The sequence below is a fragment of the Gadus chalcogrammus genome, chromosome 12 (assembly GCF_026213295.1).
Source record: "Gadus chalcogrammus isolate NIFS_2021 chromosome 12, NIFS_Gcha_1.0, whole genome shotgun sequence".
In the NCBI taxonomy this organism is placed as follows: domain Eukaryota; kingdom Metazoa; phylum Chordata; class Actinopteri; order Gadiformes; family Gadidae; genus Gadus; species Gadus chalcogrammus.
In genome coordinates, this window is record NC_079423.1 from 1,438,163 (window position 1) to 1,455,594 (window position 17,432).

The 17,432-nt window shown below is 45.1% G+C and overlaps 1 protein-coding gene across 4 annotated transcripts in view; it reads left to right on the plus strand.

Moving 5' to 3' along the window:
• The window catches only part of suco (SUN domain containing ossification factor), a 63,861-nt gene that overhangs the window by 27,952 nt on the left and 18,477 nt on the right, over positions 1–17,432 (plus strand). For 2 of the 4 annotated variants that reach the window (XM_056603907.1, XM_056603908.1), the window contains exons 2-6: positions 11,737–11,869; positions 14,017–14,127; positions 14,484–14,899; positions 15,437–15,580; positions 16,026–16,194. In XM_056603907.1, the coding sequence (XP_056459882.1) occupies positions 11,737–11,869; positions 14,017–14,127; positions 14,484–14,899; positions 15,437–15,580; positions 16,026–16,194 (973 nt within the window). The remainder of the gene's footprint in view (positions 1–11,736; positions 11,870–14,016; positions 14,128–14,483; positions 14,900–15,436; positions 15,581–16,025; positions 16,195–17,432) is intronic. The other 2 variants (XM_056603909.1, XM_056603910.1) reach the window with 2 other exon arrangements.

A 17,432-nucleotide genomic window follows, 5' to 3' on the forward strand; every position in this document is an offset into this window, starting at 1 on the left:
TTCTCATTTTATCAAAAATCGTGCAGCTCTACCGTTTTTGTGTATGAACCATTGTGCATGAAATGTGCCACACACCGTGGCGTTGTAGCAGAAATTGCTTGGAGAGATTAAACCCTCACTTAGACACGGATATCAAAATATACCTCTGCTCAGAAGGTGCTCAACACACCAACCTACACCGTAGCATAATAAAGCTGTCCGGAAAGCACAACGCTCTCTCGGGACGCTGCTGTCCACCGCGGTCCTACGCAGCTCTACATGTCTACACATGAATCAATGCTTGTGTTCCTTTGTTGTGACGTCAAATAACAGGCACTTTGGCGTCACACAAATGCAGTTATATGGAATGATCACAGGCTAGCAAAAACATAAAATGATGCTCTGGTTTCTCTAAATCAGGGGTCTCAAACTCAAATTACCTGGGGGCCACTGGAGGAAGAGCTTGGCTGAGGTTGGGCCACAAGTACTCAAGTATTTCTTAAAAAGGTGTTTAATATAAAAAAAAAAAACTTCAAATTTTCTCAATATTTATTATTAACAGTTCATCAACAGTTCAACATTCTCAAAGTGCATAAACAGAACATAAATAAATTCCTCTGAAAAAAAAAAAATATTTCTTTTTAATTTAACCTTTTAGAAAACAACTGTTCCAACCTTCACAGTATTTATTATTACATAACAGTTCCTCAACCGACATTTATTATTATTATTAAATTTGTATTGCAATGTAAACAATCTCAAAGTGCATGAACAGTAATTATAAACATAAATTCCTCATAAATGTTACCTGACAGCTCGGTAACACGCTCTGCCACTGTGTTAGGTGACAAGCTGATGCTGGCAAACTGAGCTCTTTTTTCGGGGCAGACAATACTCGCAGCCTGCAACATACACTCCTTAATAAACTCGCCTTCTGTAAAAGGCTTTCCTGCCTTAGCGATCATTTCGCTCAGTGTAAAGCTGGCCTTTACTGCTTTATCAGCCTCGTCGGTTGGTTTCCTAAAGAGAGTTTGTTGCCAGGTGAAACATTTCTTTAGGTCTGTGACTCGCTTCTCCCTCTCATCTCCCCGGTATTTCGCATACTCCTCGGCATGCCTCGTTGAGTAATGGCGTCTGATGTTGTATTCTTTGACAACGGCAACTTTTTCAGCACATACAAGGCAGGTAGGGGTTCCCCTGTGCTCAACAAAAAAATATTCTAACTCCCACCTTTCATGAAATTGTCTGTGGACATCGTCGACCTTTCTTTTCCCACTGGGTTTTGAGAGGGACATGATGTGACGCTACGCTTCCACTTTGTGTCACTCCGTTGCTTGCTGCGTTTCCTAGCAACCCGGTTGGCTGCCTGCTATGGTAGCCCATGCGGGCCAAAGCGCGTTTGGTAAAGACACGCGGGCCACATTAACATTACATACTGACGACCACTCGAGGGCCACAAAATGTCGGCCCGCGGGCCACAAGTGGCCCGCGGGCCTTGACTCTGAGACCTCTGCTCTAAATGGTCTAATTTCATTATCATTGCTAAAGTGGCATAGATTACTCTATGTTGATGATCATACAAGACCTATTACCTTATTTAAAACAGCCAACAGTTTTGTGATCACACACAGCCACAGTGTTTCCCGCAGACCAGGTAGCAATGTGTGGAGTCTTGCGATTAATGTGTGCATTTAACATTAATCGCAAATATCCCGCTGCTTCGGGTTTTCCTATACAGGCGCGTTGAGAGGAGGCGTGGACGAATCCGCTGTCAGTGCGTGTGCAGTGTATCAGTTATATGCGGGACAGGGAGAAAGAGTACTATGCGGAGATGAATGAATGGAACGATATTTATAAAAAAAAAAAAATTGTGGAGCTCGGTGTTCATTCTGTGGCGCTGTGCCACACATTGGTCTATGTGTGGGAAACACTGAGCCATGTGTGTGGATATGCGGATGTGTGGTGCTCAGAGTTCCCGTTGTCCGGTAATTACCGGTCTTTGACCGGAAAAAAATGAGGAGGACCGAAAATTCTAAATGTCTCCGGTCAGAATGACCGATTGGAAATAAGGCCCCGTCCACACGGAGCCGAAAAGGGCGAAAACGATCCGGTTTCGTTTTATGCTTAATGTTGAAGGCGCTGGTTCTCCACAGAAAAAAGTGGAGCGCATCAACCCTGCGCTCATACAGCATGCGCGCTGTAGTGGTGCAACGGTTCACGGGTTTCCCGTGATCCGTACGGATCAACCATCACGGTTCGGGACGCAAGTTATCCGCGGATCGGCTGATTAAAAAAAAAAGTTGTGCGTTGACGTGATCAGCGCATGTTTAGAGGACAATTCCGGTATTAACAACATCATCAAGTATCGTAGCGAAATACAGTTTATGTTGTGTTTTATTTGGCGATCCGTAAATCCCATTGAAACGTAAACCGGAACCGGTCGTCTTTAGGTTTGGTTGTAGTCTTTTCGCGTATCAACAGTAGGGCTAGAACTGAGCGAAAAGACTACAACCAACCCCCCTAGCAATGAGCATGAGTCTCCCAACCGAAATCAATGGATTTACAAAATACCAAATAAAACACCACAGAAACGGTATTTTGCTACCAAACTTAAAAAAAGAAGATAAGGATGTCTGCATTGCCTTGGGAGAGTGTAGACTCTAAACTCCCCAGGCAATGCAGACATCCTGAATTGTAAATCCAGGGTTAGGGATTATTTACTATCCTATCCATGTTAAAAAGAAGAAGGAATAATGCCTCAAATTGCAATTATTTTTAAATATTGACCATGCTTAAAGGAAGCAGAGCTCTCCCGGAGCTCTTTATATAATAGTATATAATATAATTGTATAATAATATCACGGCCTAAAGCTCTGTGCGCCTCCGGATGGCGGTAGCGCGGGGAGCTCTCGTAGGGATTGGGCTTCTCGGGGTTTGTTTACCGGCGTATGAATATACTGCGTCAGGTTCTTCGACGTCTCTCCCTCTTCCACAAAAGGTAAAGACATGCAATGGTAGTTATCTCGGCCGGAATTTGGCAGTAATGGTGGAAAAAGTAACAGACCGGGGAACATAGAACCCTTTTTAAAAAAGGGTCCTATGTTCCCCGGTCACATGCATATCGGGAGAGGGGAACATATACAAAGAGGGGAACATAGGACTCGGGGAACATAGACACGCTCCCCTATAGACTACCGTAGGTTTATGAACTAAACGGCGGCAAGCTTGCGAAAGCCGGCGGCAAGCTTTGCGGAACACCGGTATTTAACAACCATGGCGAATCAAAATATGATCACACACTTCTTCTTCTTTATATAGCCTGCCTATCAATTTAAGTGCAATAAACACGGACAATATCTGACCGTTTTTTTTTCCAATTTGACCGGTAAAATGATACCTTCCCGGTCACATGACCGGCACCAATTTCTTCTAGCAGAAACACTGGTGGTGCTCATTCTGTGTAGCCATTGAATTTGATGATTGCGAGAGAGGGTCAGGATTCCCGGACACTCTAAGTATAACCCAACAGTTGTTTTTTTTGTACTGTTTGGCCTACTGCACGTGTCTTTTTGTATCTGGAGGGAAGCAGGGAACGGGGAAAGAGCCCAGATAGAGCTGAGAAGCTAAACGTCAAAAAGCAAGTCTCATGCCAGTAGCTTAAGAAATTATGTCAAAATTAGTTACTAGATGTTCCTGATAGTCATTTACTACATCCCATTTTGAACAAGTCGAAATATATAGAGTGTACGCGATACATTGCCCAGCCCTATTATGAGAACATTTCAGGTGGAATGAGCCAGAACCCTACTGGAATCAGTGATCACACTAAAACTGCTCTGCCCACATACAATAGCACTGCAAGGCCACATCAGCACCACGCACGCGTACATCAGTATCATGCACTTCAGCACCTTTTGATCATAAATGAGCACCAGTCACTTGCATATCAGCAACTTGCACGCAAACACACCATAGTGCAGTCAAACAACACTCTGCCCAGCTGCTTGAAACTCATTCCACATTTCATTTTCACTTTGTGGCTTGTCCACACAGAAATGCAAACAATTGACCCGAAAATGCAACGGTTATTATCTTAAAGGCCCACTATGCAACTTTTTTAGCCAAAATTACATTAAGTATGCAGGTTGAGAGTTATGCTGATGTTCTGCATCCATTTCTGGGTCGATTGGTGGGTGTGTCATTTACCCATGTAGCCTCTACAGTGAAAAAGCGCATATGCAACTTACTCTGTTCGGACCGACACAATCCGGATGTGACGCAGCGGAAGTATCCTCGAAAATGTAGTCGGATTGTAGTTTCGAAAATGCTTTACGGCACAGACACACACCCAAACATGGCACCGGCTAGATATAAACAGCCAGTTGCGAGGCAATTGTTGCATTCATCATGGATCAATCGACTGATAAGGGACCCAAGAGGCGACCGTCGGTGGAACAAAAGAAGAATGGACCAGAAAAGAGATCAGACACGAGTGAAAGGGGAACTATGCAACTTTTTTGGCTTGATTTACCTTAAAGGTTGCGTAGGTGATTCGCTTTTTTGGCCATTTTTGCAAAATTACTTGAAATCCTTATCATAACCCGCTTACAGCCACTGAGTTAGAAGTACTGACATGAAAATTAAACTTGTCAATCATCTGTGGAACGGGCAGGGCTCGAAAAACTCCAGCCAATCATTTCCATTGCCACCGAGTTTCATTGGACAGTAAGTACGTCAATCAAACGGTCGTACTGCACTCCCCCTCCCCCGCGCCCCGCGCGCGCAGTACTCGTGACCCAGAGCTCGTGACCCAGAGCAAGCTCCTGTTTGTTGTTATCCTGCGGTATCTACTGGAACTAGTTAATCCACATTTGGACCTAGCAGTAGAAGACAATTTCCATGGCAGACAAGACGCCACCATCCCCACCACCACCACCACCACCAGCAAAGAGAAGGAAAACTCTTTTTCAGAGAGTAATTGATAATAAAAACGCTGAAAGAGAAAAACTGAAATCAAGAATAATCCTAGGCGCTGCTTTTGAACGTTGGCGGCAACTGAAGGACGAGAAGGGTCTAAAAACCGATGCTTGTGTGGCGGTTGACCTAGTTTCAAAGTTTATACCGTTTATACTCGGTAATACCGGTGTTGAGACAAGTGTATTACTCGGTGTGAAAATGTCCACACCGCGGCAACCCTAGTGAAAACCAGGACTTCCAATACAATTATATGGAACAAACATACATTTTCTAAAAATAGTAATGATTTATGTGACCGTTTAATGTTTATAACATCTGGTGCAACCATAGCCGCGAGAACGTATTCTCAGCAGGGGGTGCTGGAGAAAAAAAACCCGGCCTGCACTAGACTCGCAACTCGTCACATTGATAAAAAAGATATATAGCAGCGCAGCTCAATTACACCAGTGCATGCGCGCACAGTTGAAAATCGATCGTTGTGTTCACTTCCTTCACACCATGGTTCACATCCAGCTGCTCACAGAACAAGTTTAGCGCACCACCGCTACCCTCACACTTTTTCATATAACCTTTTTTCAGCACTAGGACATATGAGCATTAAATAAATGCTGCGTCTCAACATGCCTTGGACAGCAGCGAGGATGACTCGCTTTGCCACGGGCCGAAACAGTTCGGAGCGACCACAGCCAGAGCGAACACAGCGGGGCAGAGGAGTGTCAGGAAGTCTTTGGTGTACACATCAGTACGGCCTATTTGCACTACTGTTTAGTGGCAATGCAGTGTTTTATTCTATGCCTTTTTATTTTCGTATATTATTTCAATTAATACAATTTATTTATTCATGAAATCAAGATCTGGTCTTCAAATCTTTTTTCCAAATATAGGTCGTATTACAATGGGGTTTGTGTTTATATTCGGACCAATACGGTACAGCGGACGCTCACATGACGTTAAGCATTTCCTGGTGCATAATGTGACGCTTCAGAACCTAAAATCCCGTTTCTCCCCGTTGATACGACAACACATAACCGGCGTTTTCAGAAATCTCCACTTTGGCCGGAGTTTTTAGAAATGATCGTTTTCTGTGATAAGACAGGGCCTCGGACAGGGGGTGTTGCAGCACCCCCAAAACCCCTACTTCCCGCGGTACTGGGTGCAATTTACAGCTGAATGTAGTGTCATGTTGTTAAACGAAAACCTACGCTAGCCTGGCTCGCTCTCGCGCATCTCTGTTCGCGCTCGTGCATGATTGCGCGTCCAGGTACTTGGAATGGGTGGAGTCAGAGTCAGCGTTGAAGGAGAGGGGGTAGGACCATTTGAGTTGTGTATTTTCAAAATCTGCTGGCGTTTCGCAAATCGCGTACCCAACCTTTAATATAACAGGCTAAGAGTCATGCGATGGTTCTATTATACATTTTTGTTCGATTGTTCGTTGTTTCGACTCACCCTTGCGCATCTTGGCGGAGAAAAGGAATATGTTTCTGCCGGCAACCCGCCGCCCACTCTCGCGGGAGTCTCGGGTCTCGCAAAGTAACGAATTGCTTTACGGCACAGACCCCGAAACACGGAACCGGCTCGATATAAACACAAGTCACTAAGGGATTGTTATATTCATCATAGATCAGCCGACTAAAAAGAGACAGAGAAACCTAATGTCGGTGGAACAGAAGAAGGGAAAAGGGAGACTGACCGGCAGAGAGGCCAGACACGAGTAAACGTTGGGCAAGCTTTTCAGGAATAGCGTGAACTGAAAGAAAAAGAAGACTGCAAATCAGACGCCGACTCGGCCGTGTTGCTTTTTAAATTGAAAGTACCCTTGGGTGGCCTTTGTCTTCGTGGTATTCTTGATGTTGATAGTCTCTGTACAAATGTGTTTGCTCAACCATTTTGTTGTGAGCCCTGTAAAAATTGTTTTCTCGACCGTTTTGTTGTGAGCCCTGTATGTTTCTAGCTTGCTTGGTTGCAACCATATAAACACCTTTGTTTCCATGGGTGTTTTGCTGTTCGTCTGTCTCGTCCCCCAGATACAGACTGAATCCCCGAATCCAGGTTCTTGTTTATTTAGATTATGTTGGCCAAACCTCTTACACTGATTGTTCTGTTCAACCTAAGATAAAACAATTATAATCTAGGATATAAATTCTCCCCGTCAACTATAAAAAAGGATGGATTTATGTTTATTGCAGTACAAATACACCCTTTTAAAAATGTATAACCTTGCCTACACTTTATGAACATCTACTTCGGACATGGCTCCACGCATTCGCCGGCTTCTTTGAAAACAAATGCACATGGCTCGCGTAGAAGTGCATGGGGAAGGGTCGTCAACGAGTTGTTACGACAGTGTTGTGAAATATCTACTACGAAGCTGTAGGGGGCGCTGTGTAGAGAAATGTGCGTGCCAAAACCAAGAAAACAGCGAAGAAATGCCCGAAGTTGCATAGTGGGCCTTTAATTGCCCACTTGTTTATATTCATAATCAAGAGTCTTGAGCTGTATGACTGTTTACCATATATTGACCATACCAATTGAATTTTGTTCTGTAGCCTACTGAACAAAATTCAATTGGTAAGGTCTGATGAGCCCCCTCTATTAGATGGTGAGTAGAAATATATAAATTTGGTTTCAAATTCAGTGTCACGGAAGCGACAGTTTCACAGGAGTGTGCCCGCTTGTAGTGCCGCTTGACAGGACGCTGCCCCTCCTCTCTGCCCACTTGCATCTCCATTGAGAATGCATTAGCAGACGCGACAAACGTTTAAAAAGCCCTTTATGGCACCTGAAGCAGAGTCCTGCACGGGTTTGGATACCCACTAGGTGTGTAACGGTACACTGAAGTCACGGTTCGGTTCAGACATCACGGTTCGGTACGAGTTCGGTACAATGAAGGGAAAAGAAAAAACAAAAATGCAGCAGAATCTTTTTTGTCTCAGGTTGTACCACCTAGTGTCATACAGTCTCTCCCCTGAGCTAGCTGCAACAGCCTGAACTGTGTATTCTAAGATGTAAACAATAAGTACCCCACATCACCTCCAGACTCCATCTGTAACTTGTAAACAAAATAAGAACAGTTATAAAACTGAAAATTCTGCATGTCTTATTTATGAATCTGAATCTGCGCATTTCCACCGGAGGGTGCGGGTCGGTTCGGTGCGGCTTGGTGAAGTAGGGAAGGTGCGGTTCGGCGCAGCTCAGTTACGGCTCGCGTTTCCACTGCCTACAGTACCCTTATGGCGCATTTACACGTGAGGGTTGGTTCGGTGCGGCTTGGTAGAGAATTGAAGGTGGCATTTTACAGATCCATTCAATGGTAGGTGTTTAGTATGGTCCTTCACCGTTGCTTCTTTACCTATAAAAATCTACAGTCAGTGTTAAATTACGCTGATTTACCTTTGAGCATTTCCTATTATAGGCTACTGTGTAAAACAGTGTTAAGAATTATTGTGAGTATCAAGAAAAGAAAGACCCACCGATGGGGAAAGATCTTACGTTTTATGTTTGTTTTTGTTATTATGCATACGTGCATGTTGCAGAAAATGTGCAACGGCGCACACTGAAAAGGTCACACTTTTCACTTTTTCGCAGAATTCGGTGTAACAATGGCAAACTTATGTGCGACATTTTCTTCAATAAACGAAGGTTTTGACGTTGTCCAGAAATACCTTGCAGATAATGTGTTTGTTTATTATCCCCCTGTCTCATGGAAGTGTGATTCTGTTGACCAATCAACGGCTTACATGTGTAGCTCATACTTGCCGGCACCCTTTCAGGCGTCTCAGTTGTCCCTGAAGATCGCGGATCTAACATTAGTTCGGCATTACATTAATTAAATCGGACTCTAGTTTTATTTAATTTTATTCTGTGTATTCTCCGTGTAAATCCATGCACCGAACCGTGACGTCCGTGCCGATTCGGTTCAATACGAATACATGTATCGTTTCACCCCTAATACCCACGGGTACCGGTGTGGGTACCAGATCGACTCGGCTGCCACATCGACTCGGGGTCCTAGATGGGCAATAATGACGCACTTCCCGTAAACGCTGTCTTTTAAATGCAAATGCGCGTTTCATTCATTCATTCCCATGTTATTCCCAAGTATTAACGATCTCCTTTTGTTTTCTAATCTATGAATAATAATCGAATGTACAAAGATTGATCAGATAATATTTTGCATCAGTATCAATTTATAGCAATGCGGAATGTAATTCGCGCTACTGTCGGAACACGGGTCAGATGCGGTTCTAAGTTTTGCGGGTACGGGCGGGTGCCGGATTGCAAATTAAGACCCAAGGACTCTAACTGGCACTGGCACCTAGCCGCAGGTCGGAAGAACGAGTCAATAGTTTGCTTGCTTGTTAAAACGAGCGTAGCAGGTTGTGAAATTGTTCTCCTTCTCACAGACGTTTACGCTAGGGTTGCCGCGGTGTGGACATTTTCACACCAAGTAATACGCTCGTGTCAACACCGGTATTACCGGTATAAACGGTATCAACTTTGAAACTATAGGTCAACCGCCATCTTCTCCGTCAAATCTCCTCTCACACTCGGTGACAGCGGCTGGCAGCGCGCCAATTCTCGGCGTCTTATAACGTTCTATGTATAATAGTATAATAATTTTATATATCATAATATCACGGCCAAAAGCTCTGTGCGCCTCCGCATGGCCGTAGCGCGGGGAGCTCACGTAGGGATTGGGCGTTGCGGGGTTTGTTTACCGGCGTTGCTATGGTTACCAGTCTTGTAAGGAAGCGCGTCAATTCTGGGCGCGCCAATTCTCCCGCACAGAGCACTGTGGCCTATTCTACACATTTTAATTATCTTAATTATAATTATATTATTCATTTTTACTAAATTTGTTTTTTATTACTGAAAAAAAAACTTAGTGTTGCCGGTGTGCAACACCGAGTAATCGGTGTTGGCCTCAACACCGGTAACACCGGTAATACCGTATAACGCGGCAACCCTAGTTTACGCATGCTCTAACTTCTAGAACTCTCCCCCTCCATACATTAGCCACTAACAGTGGCCATTCCCTATCCTTCTCACAATCATTGCTTGCTACAGATTCCGGTTTCATTGACGCCCCCCTTCAACGTTTAACGTGCAAAAATAAAAGATATTAGATTTTTAGTGCCCCTTGTAAGGTTCCCCCTTTGATTGCATGCCAACATGAGGGTCCATCTGCTGTGTGCTTGAAAGTGTTGAATGGCTGCTCAAGAGGAACAACTCCAGTTGCTGAGAATCAAAGAGTTGTATTGCTATTCCTATATCCAGGAATGACTCATCTTCTGATGTATACAGGTGGGAATTTTACCTTTTTAATGGCCTGTAGGGTATGTTCAATTTCCGAACTGCCTATTTCCTGTCTGAACTTCTCATGATGCGATAAAACGCAGCGGCCGTCCGAGTAGCTTGCTCCCAAGTGTTCCATCCTCTCTGTGGATTCACACGGATCGTAACGAGTAGCCTTGTGTTCGCGACACAATCTCTGCCTTCACTACGAGATTCATGACAAGTGCAGGGTTTCCCACAGCACTTCTCACTGCACTTTACAGCTTAGGTGGCTGCCTAAGATACACACTATTTATTTTATTGTGAATATTACACAAAAGTATAAAAAAAGCATTAGCATTAATGGTCCACCTGTCAAAGAGTGCACCACCACCCCCCCCCCCCCCCCAATCTGACGGCAAACCACACCACCTAACACCTTTTCTGCAGGAAACCCTGCGGTGTGTCCTTCTCTTCTTCTTTGCTCTTCCGGTTCTCAATCACTTACTCTTCTCTATTCCGCGTCTTCTTAAATAAGGGTAAATAATCTAGTAACAATCTTTTCATTGTTCTTGTGGTTCAATGCATTCAAAGTTAAGATGATGGATAAATATTGCTATTAAATCATCAATTATCGATATTTATAAGGGCAGTGAATGTTAAAAAATAACGGGAATAAATAGCAGTTCAGTCTTCAAAACTTGGTATTTTTTCGATAGTACTAATATGTCTAAAGGACATTTGCTTTGTAAACAGTAACTTAATTTGATGGCTGGCCCAATGACTGCAGAAGCTAAATCTCATTTAAAGTGCTAAAAAGGTACAGGGGAGCCCACATAATGGGATTTCTAAAGCAGAGACTGAAGCCGGTCTGCACTGTCTCTCTAGTAGTGGACTCTCCAGCATCCAAATAAAGGTTGCGCGACAGGTAACCATAGCAACAAGTCAGTAACTTACAGCCAAACTGAAGTTAACATCTGCTGGTGTCCCTCCATTAAATTGAGATGCAATCAATTGTCTCATAAGACCAGAATTAACTTCTCTTCTTTTTTTACCACACACCTTCAACTAGCCATTCATTTAATTTGTGTTTTTCTTCAGTTGGGAGACCAATTCTCTCTAGCACAAGCCCATTTCTCACTCCGCCTGTCCAAAATTACTGCCTGGACTCGATACCCCGTTGGCCTCTCATTGAAAATATACGAGGGCTGAGGATTCTTGTCTCGTCTCTTGCGGATCCACAGAGATATTGCTTATACTGGCAGCATACACTTCCATTGTTGCCTAAAAACACATAAAAGCAAGTCACAGAACAGCATAAAACCATTTTGTTTTTGGAAGGTCCGTCTGGGGTTTCTTGAAGATGTATGATATCTTGTATGATACCAGGCTAAATATTATATATTTTTTTGACTATCGTTTTGGTGTACAAGATCGCCTTTCCAAGGTGATGTATATTTATAATGATACCAAATGGATGGTTTTCCTGTGCTTGTTGTCTTCCAGGTGCCCCAGTAATTATGTGTATAGTTCAGAGCAAAGCGTGCCCAGTCCAGCTCAGTCTGGTGGGGACACAGACCCTGAGGTCCACAAACGGACCATGGAGGGGGCCCTGGAGCAGGAGTCCACTCGGCACAAGGTTTGTCCTGTTCATTATACGGTGTATATATATCGTCATAAAAAACACTCTCACTTCTACACTGACGTTTATTTTGTACACAGCGTCTCTCATCGTCTTCTGATCACAATCAATCAATTACACTTTCAGCCTAGAAGAGTTTGAGTTGACTTATCGCGCTTTTCCAACGATGGGTACCCTGTTCCACCGAAGTGCGATTCTGTCGACCAATTAACGGACGGTGTGTGTAGCTCGGAACTCGCCAGCAACGTTTTAGGCATCTCAGGACCCCAACGGAGGAGTACTGCAAGACGAGTACGGCTCAATACGGCTCAGTCCGGGTCACGCCCACTTTTGACAGTGGAAAGGCGATCCGTGCCGCATCTTTGCGAACTGAACCGACCCGCACCCTCCGGTGGAACTGCGCCATTGCTTCGCCGGCAGTCCGGCGTTGTACTCCCGGAGCTGAACTGCCGCCGAAGCTGGCAGGTCCGGCGGGGGTAGGTCTCGGCGGCAGTCCGGCAGCTCCAGCGCGGGGAGCTCGGCGGCAAGTCCAGCAGCTCAGCTCCCGGAGTACAATCCCTTTCTCCTCCATGTCGCGGTTCATGGACTTCAGAGAGTCAAGGCCAAAAGTACCTTTCCCCCAATTCCTCTCAACCATGGCCGAGATATCCCCCACTACGAGTCTTTACTTGTTGTTGAAGTGCCAGAGACATCAGACGCAGTCTTTATGATTCATATCATCCGAGGCGCATATAGCTTTTGATCGTGATATTAGATATAATATTGTATAAATACCATTCTTTTTATTATATTATATGATATAGATGTAGAGCTCCAGGAGTCCGCACACGGCAACAACTCAAATACTATGTTTACTTGTTGTGAAAACATCATAATATGTCTCCTTTAACAATACCACAAACAGTGCTCAGTCATTATGGCTGATCGGAGCTGTAGAGGGTAGGCTATCAGTGTTTCCCCTTGCCAGAGATCTTAAGGATCACAAGGGAAAAGACAGATAGGGATATCTGTGTAAAAAGTTATGATTGCGTCACTGCTGGATGTGTGTTAAATACATCTAATCCACTCATCTAGAGCTGCCCAAAGATTGTGGAACAGTCTCACTTTTTCACCTGGTTGCCTGCCTTAACCAAGTCTTTAATGTCTAGTGTTGAAGAAATATATCACCCAAACCTCTACTAAAGTTTCACGGTCACATCCTTACATACTAGCACATAACCAAAATGTCATTGGAATCTCTGATTACTTTAAGGGTTAGGGTTAGCCAGGTCTCTGCCATCTTCTCATTTTAGCACCATCACGTGTTCCCTAACCATTTCCTCTTAAATGTATTGGTAAATGAACATGTTTCATGCACAGCATCGAAATATGCCATGACCGATGTGCTTTCTGAATTTTGAGTTGACTCTTATTACTTGTTGAGGCTTCTGCCTGTTTGACGCTTTCATAGTAAAGCATGTGTAGGTAGTACTGAATTGGGCAACTTTATACTGTAGTTTAGTCTGTTGACGTTGACTGTCCTCCAGAACGGTATCTACTGGCTTATGTTGTGTTTGTGTATTCTTTTTTTGTCTGCCTGTGTTATGGAAAGGCGTGTGTATCGGGAGTGAGTGAGCGAGTTGTACAGTAAATGTGTGTTTGTATGGAAGAAGAAGGGCCATTGTTTGATGTCCTGTGCCCAGCCACCCCACCAAACATGCCTGTCAGTCTGTCAGTGCCCTGCTAACACGCTCTTTATCTCTTCCAATACCGAGTCCAAAAAAGTTTATCTCACAACCTGAGATGGAAACTCATCCCCCGATTTTGTTTCTGTCCCTTGAGCTCAATGTAGGCTTGGCTTGATTATTTTATACCAACAGGATTTTCTAGTTGAGACAAGGTATATGATTATTGATCGAACTCTTAGAAATTGAAAACCAAAATCAAATGAATATCTCGAGCGAAAAGCAGTCGAAACACTAGCGTTAACCTGCTTGACAATAAGTCGAAGTCTATGTGAAACTTGTTTTTCAAAATGCTAAGCGTGTGTGTGTGTGTGTGTGTGTGTGTGTGTGTGTGTGTGTGTGTGTGTGTGTGTGTGTGTGTGTGTGTGTGTGTGTGTGTGTGTGTGTGTGTGTGTGTGTGTGTGTGTGTGTGTTTCCCAGATTGAGGAAGAGTCGTTGCACACGCTTACGTCATATGATGTGGGACTGAAGACGGAGAGAGCAGAATCACTAAAGCAACCGCCAGCAGAAAACATACACAACAGTGAACTGGTTAGCGTCCAAAAAATATCCACAGCATAAAATTTCCCTTGCCCCGAGGGCTTTTCTTGTCACTCTACCTGTTTAGTACAAACAAGGTCATAGCGCTGATAACCAGTTTGTATGTAAGGCACTAATTTCTTTCAAAACCATCTCTGGCCAATCAGTAAGTCCTCTGAGATGTAGGCAACATATTTTACTATACTAATCAACAGTACAAACAATATGTGATGGTCCGTGATCCATTCCAAGTGATGCATTTGTTTTGTTGCGTATGTTTTAGTTTGTGGGCTTTCTCTGTGGTTAGGAGTAAGCCAGTGCTTGCAGAGCCTCATCAATTCATCCTACTGTCTTTCTCTTCCCTTAAGACTCTGACCCCAGATGAGGCGTCTTCAGCGGCAGATATCCCACCAGACCATCAAACCGACTTTATACCGGGTTCTCCTGAAACCAGAAAAGACACAGAGCCCCAGACATACTCGGATCCACACTCTGAAGGCCAGGACCACGACCGGGCAGCCCAGGCTCTACAGTCCCCCACTCCCTCTACCTCCTCCATGCTGGTCACCCCAGACCAGCCGCCACCTCCAGCCCAGGACCAGGCTACCACAGACATTACTCCACCCCGAGCCCTCCTCCCCGAGCCGACGGAGGGTTCCGGCGATGCCCCCGCGCCGCAGCCCACCTTGGAGGCTGTCCCATCGGCTGACCCCTCCGGGGAGCAGTCCCCACGCGACATCCAAGACGCGCCTACCTCAGGGAGCGTCGGCTCCTTGCACACAGGGTAAGAAGGACCCCACTCCTGCCAACGCAGGACCTCCATGTCTAGCTCCATGGAGGATTTGACACTCACTGCAGACGGTCATTTCTGACAAGTTCGCAATGTAGGGTCTATCATGGTAGTCTCTCAACCAGTTCCATTGGAATAAACTACATACTTATTTTGAAATGCATCATGTGGAATGGGTTAACCCACTGCAGCTGTCAAGTGCCAAATTACGCACATCATTGGAGTATGCTTTTCGATGTGTGCTGAACTTTTACGCAGTGTCTTCCAAGTCGTTATCCTCATGGAATTCCACCACAATTGGATGTGGTGGAAGTTGGTCATTGCACAGTCACTAACTTAGATTCATTCAGGATCCAACCTTCAAAAAGAGTGGCCTCATGGCTTCCTCACTGTCCGATTCCTCGAGCAAAAACACCTGCTTCCGAGAAGACTGTTTACTCTTCATTTGAGCTGAACCACAACAGCCTTTCCCTTTCCCTCCCCTCAGTTGAAGAAGCTGTGTTAAACAGCATATCCTTTCTTTCCCCTCAGTGCAGTGTGGGTTGCCAGTGACGGAGACGAACCCCCAGTAGACAGCTTTGTCTCTGCTGAGCACTATGCTGAGCTCTCTGACTCACAATGTGGAGTCAAACTGGCAACCTGTGCAAACCCTACTTTTGGCAGCCCTCTCCCCAGGTGAGTTAAGAATCCAGAAGGCCAATCAGAATACCAAGCAAGGTAATCGTAGAAACGCCCCCTCGCCCAATCACTGCTCACGGCTAAGTGCATCCGCTGTTCGCTGGCCTTGCTCTCCTCCTACGCCTCCTCCACTCTCTTTCACTGCTGTTTCCTGGGTAAAGCCAACAAAGGCTAACTGGTAGCTGAAAGGGGATGACATATCCCCTGTTGGAATACATCTCCACATCCACGTCATTCTCGACACCCACTGGTGAATGCTGGCACGTTCACCAATGGGTGTCGGAGGAGCAACGTGGGTGGTAGAGATGCACTTGCACAGTTGTGTTGTGTACCTTGCCCATTGTTTTAGTGAGGCCTACTTCTGTTGTCTACCCTACCATGCTCACTGTCCACTTTCCACCTCTCCCTCTCCTACCTCCACCCCTTTGTCTCTATGCTATAGTGAGGATGTTAATGAAGCGGAGAGCCAGTGGTCCGAGCAGCAGGTCCAGGAGGTGGAGGTCCAACAGTTAAAGGTGTCTCTGAGCCCAATAGAGCGGCAGGAGGAGGATCTCCAGGTGCTGAGGGACAGGGACCTGCAGGGAAATGCTACCGCTCCCCACCAAGAAGAGGTCAGTCATTCACAGCCATGTGAAGCATGTGCTTTGGGTCTGCCAGTGTAATGCGGGATACAATGGCAAGGTCTCCCCATCACCATCAAGAGAAGGCACTATATGGTAAACCTTGTCGTGACCATGGTTTGGTGTCTTCAATGTCCTGTTCCTTATGACAAAAGACCCCCCCCCCCCCCGTTCAAAAAGGGTGTTCAAAACAGCCAGGCCGCTTTTGAAAGGGAAGGAAACCTTTTTTACCAGTTCAACTTTTGTTAGAGCTTTTTATAGGGGTGTTAGATATTTTCTGTTATCTTAGCCTTGTCAGGGCCCCAGACTGCGACCAAATGGTCATATTTTGCTGTGCAAAAAAAAGCACATCATCCACTGAATAACATATCCAGCACCGGAGAAGTCTCGCTCGCAATCACAAAACCCGCGTCCGACCCGCAGCCGTGTCCGACACAGTCCATCATTTTTCACCCGTTTCATCCAAATTGTGCGGGTCACCCGTCATGTACCCGCGGGTACCCTAACCCGGTCAGGACTTCATGTGCCATAAAGGGCTTTTCACACTGGAGGCATTTTTCGCGCCTGTTAATATATTAGCAGGCGCGAGCGGGCAAAGAGGAGGCGCAGCGTGCTCGTCGAACGCATGCGCGCACACGTGGAAACAGTTGGTATAGAAGAGAATCACAATAAAATGTGATACTGAATTTGAAACCGCACATTGTAATTTCTGCATCTATTATCAAAATATTTATTAGTAATACAGTGAAATAAATTAGAAAATCACATTGGCATTTTGATTTATGTTGTGTGCCCCTAAAATGTCTGGTTGTGGCCCTAACAATTTCAGTTAGGGGCCACAGTGCTCCTAGTGAAAAAAGTTAGTCTGGAGCCCTGCTTGTACCTTTTGCAGTGCTTGAATATTTGCCGTCTCAGGTGAGAGGTGCTATATAAACTCAAGGTTATTAAGGTAGATGTGTGTCATCCCAGCTACGACCATGCCGCAGAATGTGTGCACAGGCAGAGCAAGAGATGGTGGCTCTAGCTAGCCAGAATAAATGGCACTCCTGACCAAAGGCGTGGATCATAAATGTTTTAGCCGCACAGTCACGTGAGTGTATGGATTTATTTTCCTGTTTTTGTTGGTCTAGTCCGGAAAGTATTTCCTGGATTTAATTGTGAGCCTTCGCTCTGTGTGGCAACTAAGTCAGCCAGTGAGTGGCTGGCTGCCTAGCCCACTGGCATTCTGC